This window comes from Rutilus rutilus (assembly GCF_951802725.1).
Source record: "Rutilus rutilus genome assembly, chromosome: 14".
NCBI classification, from domain to species: Eukaryota; Metazoa; Chordata; class Actinopteri; order Cypriniformes; family Leuciscidae; genus Rutilus; species Rutilus rutilus.
In genome coordinates, this window is record NC_140219.1 from 37,623,916 (window position 1) to 37,633,608 (window position 9,693).

At 39.4% G+C, this 9,693-nt stretch overlaps 1 protein-coding gene across 1 annotated transcript; it reads right to left on the reverse strand.

Moving 5' to 3' along the window:
* Nucleotides 1-3,234: 3,234 nt before the first annotated feature.
* phox2bb (paired like homeobox 2Bb) lies at nt 3,235-6,627 on the reverse strand. The gene is made up of 3 exons (XM_084430387.1): nt 6,186-6,627; nt 5,396-5,583; nt 3,235-4,649 (listed from the first exon to the last, which is right to left on the reverse strand). Exons 1-3 carry the CDS (start codon nt 6,424-6,426, stop codon nt 4,227-4,229), a joined length of 852 nt encoding a protein of 283 aa, XP_084286513.1. The 5' UTR covers nt 6,427-6,627; the 3' UTR covers nt 3,235-4,226.
* Between the last annotated feature and the right edge of the window lie 3,066 nt (nt 6,628-9,693).

The following is a 9,693-nucleotide window of genomic DNA, read 5'->3' on the forward strand; positions in this document are numbered from 1 at the left end:
CTGTCCAGTCATCATCAGTGATACATCCTCACACACACACACACACACACACACACACACACACACACACACACTGGACCTCAATTCAGCAGCTACAATACAAGCTAAACTCATCACTGCAAAAAAGAAACATTCTTCAACCAAACCATGAGTTATGAAAATGAAAACGTTAGCTATACATAAAGATACAAAATGCTTCAATTTAAAAATATCAAAATAAAATCAAGATAATGTGAGAAAAAGCATTCAATTAACGCAATTTGGGATTTAATTAACTATCAGCATTAGACTGTATTTATCTGGACGCTTTCTGAATGCGAGGAACTGCTGAAACTTTAGTTTTCATTTCCCGGAGTGGCTCACTGTCAGAAAAGAAAGAAAGAAAAGAAATGACACTATAAGGTATGTTATACTAGCTAATTATCTGTCTGGAATATCGTAGATGTCTTCATATTTTTTGATGGAAATTAAATAACATTTGTCAGCAATTATTATAGTTTTCCCCTTCAACAAGCAGAATCCACCGTGACAGTATTACCTTATCTGACCTCCAGAACTTCTGGACACGACTTAATCGACTCCGATGATTTTTGGAATCGACTTTCGATTCTGAATAAGTCGCATTTGTAAGTTTATTTGTGTATACAAAAATACCAAACTTACATTTATTTAGATACCTTACATTTGAATTGTTTTAAATAGCCTATTTTAAAATAGAAATTAGTCATTTTTGTTTCATATAGGCTAGCTGAAATAATGTCCACTCCGACCTGAAGGTGTGAAGTGTGTGTGATTAAGACACTGCATATTTCATTTATGACAAATTTGTGAAATAATTCAGATCTGAATTGATCTTTGTAAATGACTGTCAAACCTTTTTAATTAGCAAACGCTTTGATATGAATCAGAAGAATCAGCTGTAACGAAATGTTGCATTCAGACTGAGAACATATAGGATATGGATATAAGGATATGGATATAAGGATATGGATATAAGGATAAGGATATAAGGATATGGATACAAGGATATGTAGTTGAAATCGATTTCTGGTCGCGTTTCTAAAACAATCGTATTCTTAATTAGATGTAAAAAGCGATAATATGAATGAATCATGCACTGTTGTGAATGAAGTTACATCGACACGTAATACTCTTACCATGGTACCATGGTAAGAGTATTACGTGTCGATGTAACTTCATTCACAACAGTGCATGATTCATTCATACTATCGCTTTTTACATCTAATTAAGAATATTCTAAAGATCCTATATTAAATTCACAATATATTCCACATAAAGTGTAACTTACACTTTATGTGGAATATATTGTGAATTTAATATAGGATCTTTAGAATTTATTTAGGTTTATTAAATGATTAATGTTATTTAATTTGCCAAATTAATTTACTAAATTTAATAAAATACATGAAATATTAATGATTTGATTAGTACAAAACATATACAGAAGGGTATCATGTCGTTAACATAAAGTGGTGACGAGCTGACAACAAACTGTCCAGAAACACTACAGTGGTTCAGATTCAGAAGCGTTCACGCCTCAGGTCTTCAACACGACATGTTCTTCCTCCTTCTCCTCTTCCTCCTGCACTGGTGTCACTGGGAGAATAAAGCACTGCTGATCAGTGACTGACCCTCACTATATAGTGCACTAGTGACGTCACAGGCGAGTGAGTGCAGATGAAACACACTGCAGCAGTCATTGACCGGAACGTTGCTCTGCATTAAATAAACACGAATTATGTTTATATTGTTAATTAGGTTGAATATTTAAGCTAATAACTTTTAAGATTTTCTGACTAAAATAAGGAGTATTTGTAATGATCACGAGGCCATGATGATGATGATTTCAGCACTTGATGAACAGACAGCGACTCGTTCAGGGAAACACAACAGAACGCTCCTAAACTCGTGTAGCGAACACTAGCTGCTGTACATGCTTCTCTAAAGCGGCCTTGACTTGCTCTTAAACCATATAATCGCTCCTTAATGTAAGTAAGAGTGTGTAAAAGCGCGCGCTGCTCCTCATCCTCTTCTTCCTCTCGTGAAGGCTTTATAATCTGAGAGTCTGGAGATCACAGACACATGATGGCAGCCAGAGCTTAGATTAAAGCAGATGATTTAGAGATGCACGTATGTCAGTGTATGCATAGCTCATAAAGCGCTGATGACTGTCATTGTTTTAGTGTTGCATCTGAACAATAACTGCAGAACTCTTTACTATAGTGAAAAGTCGCGCGAAACCCATTAAATCTATTTATTTTTCATCATTTTAATTTATAAAGTTGAGTATCGCTATTTTAACAACCATTCACTTCATTGATTATAGTCAATAGCAAGCCATACTTGCAAGACGTTTGCCTTTTTGTTAAATAACGTAAGATGTTATAAACGCATATCTTATCGCTATATCGGGAAACTTTTGATTCATATTAGTACATTTTTTTTGCCTTTGTGAGACTTATTATTTGTTATTCACACAGTTATTCGTTTGGATATTTTCTGCATCAGAACATCTGTGGGGAAAAACGAATTGTAATAGCTATGTATGATATAATTTAATAATATAGGCTAGGATAATATTAATTTTTAACGTCTTGTATGTGGACCTGCATAAAATCCAGCCGGTCGCAGTAAACGCGTCTCTGTAGCACGCATTGTGTTTATCTGCAGTTTATACACGAAAGGGGAGTATAACGTGCATATGATACGCATGGGTTTAGGGTAAGTTTTTTTCTTTTTTTTCTAAAGTTAAATATACTGAGATACTGAGTTAAAAAAAAAAAAAAATCTAATTGCTTCAAATTGTCGTTAGTTTAGATGCATTTATTAATAGTATGAGTTTCTTTTTTTTTTTTTTTACATTAGTCTATTGTATGTAGATATCAAACCTATTCTGCGCAAAATCGACCTGTAAGATAATAGTTCTGGATGTTTAAAGATATGAAATTTGAAGTAAAACGGGAATGAAGTTAGTCTGTGTGTTTATAACAGAAGTGACAGTAGCGTCGATACACTTCAGTCGCGTCGTTTACCGGAGGGGATCCGTGCGCGTGCTCGTGCTCGTGCTCGCGCGGCTGTCCGAGGTGCTGAACGGGACAAAGCTATAAGACACATAAAGATCTTTTGCATGAAGACTTTCTGCTGAATGAAGTGTAAACTTGAAAGAGAAAACGGGACAGTATTATTTTCAGCATCATAATCGTTTTATCATCAACAGCATGTCAATGGTACACCTGAAAAACTATGTGCACATGTAGAAATATTTCCTTCTTAAATATAAGCATCCATTACCTACATATAAATAATCTCAAATCCTGGACAAAAAACGTGTTACATTATGCTCACAAAATAGGTGAAAATCATTATAAAATCGGACGGAGAAGACGACATGCAAATAATATAGAAAATAAATACAGTGTTTTGCATCCATTCCCTTTTTCCTCCACAGAATGCGCCAGTTGTAAAACATTATAAAGACTCAATGAACTACAAGGGGAATGTGGTCTATGCTTATCTAGGACGTCAATACGCTTTAACACTATACAATCTGAGCCACAAAAACACAGCTGTAGAAAGACACACAAAACGTTTACGTATTCCTGTCAACAGTGAAGTATGTACTTGTGCCATTTTGAAGAACAATTCGCCTTAGATTAATAGTAAATGTGTAGATGAATGTTTGCAGAGCCCCTGGCTCTAAGGCTTGGCAAATGTATAGGTAAAAATATAGAACAGAGTGGATTCTGTAATACAGACATGGAACTTGCGCTTGAGTCAATGTAAACAAATAATTATGGCGCCGAGATATAATGACATGTATAATGACATTGAATAATGACATTGTATCTTCGTAAGTCATTGGTGAGTGTTCTTTGCAGCGGGAGCGCGCATCGCAGTCTCTCGTTTACTTGTGTCGACCACAGCCAAAACACAACAGTCCGGATAAGGTCACAATGTTAACATAATGTGTATGATATTATTAATATTATTATTATTATCCATCTTGTGGTGTAAACCGAAAGTAGTCGGGTGGCGTCTCTTCTTTCTTCAGCAGGACGGACTCTCTCTCTCTCTCTCTCTCTCTCTCTCTCTCTCTCTCTCTCTCTCTATCTCTCTCTCTCTCTCCTTCTTTTGGCATTTCCCCACAGTCACTCGAGTAAACTCTTGTTGGTTTGTTGAATCTCGCGCTCGTCGCTACCTCTAACTCAGAACATGCTGGTCTTTACTAAAGTGGCTTTGGCTCCGTTCTGTCTTTGTAATGTGGACAGAACGCTGGCGAACGGTCCGCCCAGAGAGTCCGGAATTGAGGTGATGGTTCCCGGGGCTGAAGCCCAACCTTGACTCGGTGCAGTGACTCCCATTCCGGCCACTGCCGTCTTCCCCTGCTCCACAGGGCCGTTCCCCGAGCCGCTCACCTGTCCGCCGCTGGGGCTCGGCCCCCCACAGTTGGAGGACGGGTTCGGGTTGGGCCCGGGCCCGCCGGTGCTGTCGGGATCGGTGGCCTTGGCCTCTTTGCTGTCCTCCTCTCGCGAGTCCTTCTTCGCGGACCCGTTCTTGGCAGCGGCTGCTGCGGCGGCGGCCGCGCGCTCCTGCTTGCGGAATTTGGCGCGCCTGTTCTGGAACCACACCTGTGGAGAAGCGCGCGCGTTATATCATTGCACTTGCATACATAAACTATTGTTATTATTTAATATGAATGCTCTGAATAATAATATAGAAAATGTTGCATTCCAACAAGCAATTTTGCGTTTAAAAGACGTCTAATAGCCCTCCAAACACAGCTCAGACATCTGGGCTAAAGAACAATAAAGGCAATTCTATTGCTATTCTATTCTAAAACAAGGCTGAATTTGGGCAGTCAGTGAACATTTAATAGACCGCTAAACCACAGCCCAATAATAGACTAGTCATCAATTAGATAACAAAGAAATCAAATGAGTGAAGAAATTAAACCAAACACCTTGTAATCACTGTTGACTTTGCTTACATGATGGAATGATTTTGGCAAAAACGACATGTAACCAAATTCAAGGTTGTTTTGTCTAGAAGTGTGTTACTCACAGCCGGACTATATCGGGTCTATAGTTTGAAATGACGGCTATTGCTTGCTGGGTATTATTATTGCACTTAATTTTATATTTACACTGGGAAGTGCTACATCATTTTCAGCCCAAAAAAAAAAAAAAAACAGTTGCTCTTGTTATACAATAAGAGTTTGCTTGTAACGTGTTCTGCTGTAGGTGTAGTGAATGCGTGTATAAGTGTTCTGCTGTAGTGAATGCGCGTAGGGATGTGTTCTGCTGTAGATGTAGTGAATGCGCATAGGGATGTGTTCTGCTGTAGATGTAGTGGATGCGAGTATAGGGTCTCCCACCTGCACCCGAGCCTCGGTGAGGTCGATCTTCAGCGCGAGCTCCTCTCGCGTGTAAATGTCCGGGTAGTGCGTCTCGGCGAACACGCGCTCGAGCTCTTTGAGTTGCGCGCTGGTGAACGTGGTGCGAATGCGCCTCTGCTTTCGCTTCTCGTTCAATCCCCCGTGGTCCGTGAACAGCTTGTAGGGAACTGTCGAATAACACACAAGTTAAGTCAACTGTGCACCTAGAAAATGTCATGTTGATGTAAAACACACCACTTGTTGATTCTAATAGCAAGAAACGAAAACGAAATAATTCAAATAAAGTTTCTAAACTAGGTGTATTCGGTGGTTATGCTTGTAAGATAAGATCAAATCGTGATAAAAGATAAGGTTATGAAAATCCCGAGTCAGATGTAATCCTGTTATCCGCGAAATGCTGTTAATTGAATGTTATTGGAGACTGCATTGGAAACTTGTCATAAATGCTGCTATTGTTGCTAGTGCAACTTCAATTCACTGTCAATAATGAGCTTAAGTCGCTGGTTATTTCATTATTTTCGAAGGTTTATGTCTCATCGCAAAGTAAATAAATTATGCCTATCATTTTGGCAGCTTAAGATAATTTTGTTGGCGGTTAGGGTGTGACTGGGATAGTGTAACCCCGTAACTGAATTACCTCTTGCCTGCAATCGCTTCTAACGTGATAAATTCTTTCATTTGTGTAAGCAAATTTCGTTTGGTAAATACTAAACACATTTCCATTTTCCAAAGCAATCAGGGCGCTTATATACGGCGTGTGTCGGCTTACCTGCGGCGTACGGGCTGCTCTGGTGGTCCCGCAGGGTGCCGAGGCTGCAGGAGCCCGGGGTGAGCGACGGGCACCCCGAGGTGGCCCCGAACGTCGTCCTGATGGGATTGTACTGAAAGCCACTGGCTTGGCTGCAGGAGCTGAAGTCCGCATAGGCTGAAGCCAGGCTCGACGTGTCCATCCCGGCCATACACGACTCGTAGGCAGAGGAATTGAGGTAAGAATACTCCATTTTATACATTGAAAAGGCTCAGTGGAGAAGGAAAGCTGCACTCCCAAGGAAAAAGACACACAAATTGGATTAAAATGGCGAGGAGCACATGAAAACCAGAAGCGCGTACGGAGTTGGGGAGCTCAGCTCGTGACGGCTGAATTTTGACTGGTTTGAAGGAGGCTCGTGCCGTGGGTAGATGTGCACTGCTCGGCGCCTGCTCAAAAACTGCCCTCCTTTATAGGAGCTGAGCCTTGTTTTATGAAAAGCCTCCCAAGGAGCCGCCTAGCCCCAGGTCTCTAGAGCATATAGTCCTCATAATAAACTTGGCTCTTTCCGCTTGGACAATAGCACGGCGTTTGGGTCTTATTGCTAGCGCTTTTTTACATGACAATAACTCATCAGTCTATTGGGCTGGCACTGGGGGATCGGGCTGTCCAACCTCCCTATCATTGATCCCCTGCATCTCTAATTAGAATTTAATACCCCGCCATTACGCGCCAGCCCAGCCCTCGCGCTCAAACCGCCATCTTGCCCTTTAATTCAATCACACCACTTGGAAATAATGAAAGTTGGGTGACGATTCTCCCTGATCCAATTTTCCCCAAGCTTTTAAGCCTTTAAACCGGTGGTATACCTTGGGCTGAATTTTCGATAGTATTTCCCCGTCTCCTTTAACTTTTTTCATCTCTCGTTTTCTCTTTTCTTTTATACTCGGCACTTCGCTGGTTTTCAGGAGCCGAGACTGTTCTGGTTATACATGCCTAATTTAGTGGGATACTTATATAAGCGATGTCATTCTGAAGAATGTTGACGGAAATCAATGACTGCTGAAAGCAAATGTTCGCCGTGATGCTTTAATAATAGCACAACAACAACAACAACAACAACAACAACAATAATAATAATTTCATGCAATAGGCGGCTGTCCGTGTTACAGTGTAATTAAGCATTTAGATACTGTGTAATAATAATAACTACATACTATAGGGTTAGGTTAGTTGCATGTAATTATGCATTATTTTTAGTTAGTACTACAGTAACTACATGTAACGTGTAACAAGGACACTGTAAAATTAAAGTTTGCATGCAAATCTATTCGAATACCTTATAATAAAGGTATTCAGTCAAATAGGTGAATATATATATATATAATAGACATGCAATATATTTGCTTGCAAACACGGCTTTAAAGGTTATGTTTGTAACCACATGTACGGATATTTAATTTCTAAATTAAACTGAGTTGCTGGTTTATTTGCTGTAGTTCCATCTAATTTATAAATGCTTCTGCAATATATTTTTAAATTATTTTATTCGCGTGATTGTTGTTTAAGGGCAAGTGCAAATTCACAAAATAGCTTAATCATCAACCCTCTTATCTTGCCAAATTGCTTTAGAACATAAGTGTAATTGTAACTAATATATTTAAATCATGCGCAATGTTAACGGAGGACTGCACAGATGTTTGAGTTAATTGTAATTAATACATAAAATTCCGATAATTATTTCTTAGCTGTGGTTATCCAAACAGTCATTGATTACAAGTTATTTGACGGACTTTATATATGAAATGCAGCCAGAATAATTGCGTTTCTCACAGTAAAAACAAATATTCAAGGCTCCAGTGTTATTGGCCGTGTGTAAGGCATAAGCAAAAACAAACGCCTCATATTTAAAATATCAAACATATATATAAAACAATTGTCAATTCATAAAACAAAGGATAAGCACAACACCTTTAGCGTTAAACAGAACCAGGACCGATGCACCTGTGGTTGAGCTCACAAACACACGCTTGTGTCAAAATGCAACAGAAGGATACAAGCGATTTTATGAGGTCACACGAATGAAAGCATCACGCGTTTCGAGTTTGATTTTCCACCATTTCTGCACCGTTTAAATTCTCTCTTTTTTTGGGGGGGGGGGGGGGGGGGGGGGGTCCTTCGTCTTTTTATTGTGAGAAAGATAAATGACGACTAAAAAGTCCAGTCTCTCTTGATACATCCCGGCCCCCTATTATGTTAATTTTTTCTTTCTACACGCGAGTTGTGACTAAAAGATGTAGCAAATTGATAATTTGATTATTGCAACCAAAGACCAACTGGTCCACCGTCCTCCCTCCACGCGCCTCGAGAGGAAAACGAAGGGATTAATCTAATAACACACAAAGGCCCGAGAAAAGTCCTTTCTGATATTTTGCCGAGGCAAATACAATTATAGCTTTAGCCATCCGTTTCCCCCATTCAAACATCTCTTTATTCGCTGATCTGTGCTCCACCAGCCGCCGAAACGCCCATCTTTTATATTTTCAACATCTCCTTTCATTCTATCAACTGGTTCTGCGATCTGTTGGGCGGACTGAAATGTCAGCGATAAACCTTTGATATCACGCTTTGAATGCGCGAGCTTAAAGAACACATGTACGCGGCGCGCGCGTTTTTCTCGAGATCCACTTGACCATAATCTGTCATAAATCAGTTAAAACAGCGTGTAAGCCTTCTAAATTAAGCCCTTTTCTAACAGCAAACCGTAAAACTGTACCTTATTAGTGATTAACAGTGCGATAATGGTTCAGTAGCCGTAATTTAGAAGTTAATTTGTGATTTAAGGACTTATAAATAACAGCGTCCATATGGCTTCACTTAAATAAATCAAAGCGCTCCGAAGGTCCTAAATCTCTGGTGGAAGTGTGTGACAATAGAGCCGTGAGTTCGGGCTCGGTGGAGACTCTGTGCAGGAGGAATGCGGGTCACAAAGGGACAAAACAAAATGCCTTTGTGTGTGGATGGATAAGACGAATCAGTCCCAGAAGAAGAATAGAAAACAGAGGAGTGAATAAGAGGGGAGGACAGAGGGGTGGGACTGCTGTCAGATCCAACATCACATCTCACTTAATGTGAAGGAAATCCTCGGATTATCAGACGGGGAATTAATATGTGCATTCAAAGGTTATGCTGCGCGCGCTGGAATGCTTTCAGTAGGCCTGGTTTTTTTTTCCGATGGAATTTTGAGCGTGGAATTTTATTTCACTTTTAGATAAAAAAAAAAAAAAATGCATTCAGTTGGATTTCTTTTCAAATATATTAAGCAAACTTGGTTTAGTTTTGGATCAAACTGTTTATTTATTTAAATTAATTAAATACCCATCTTTAAATAAGTTTTATGCCCATTATTTTCCTAAACACCTGTAATTTAAACTAGAGATCGATCTTCACCAATCCGGCGATAATAAAACAATATAAGGCAATACAAATAGCCTATATATATTTTTTTTTTTTCTCTAACTGTTCGAAT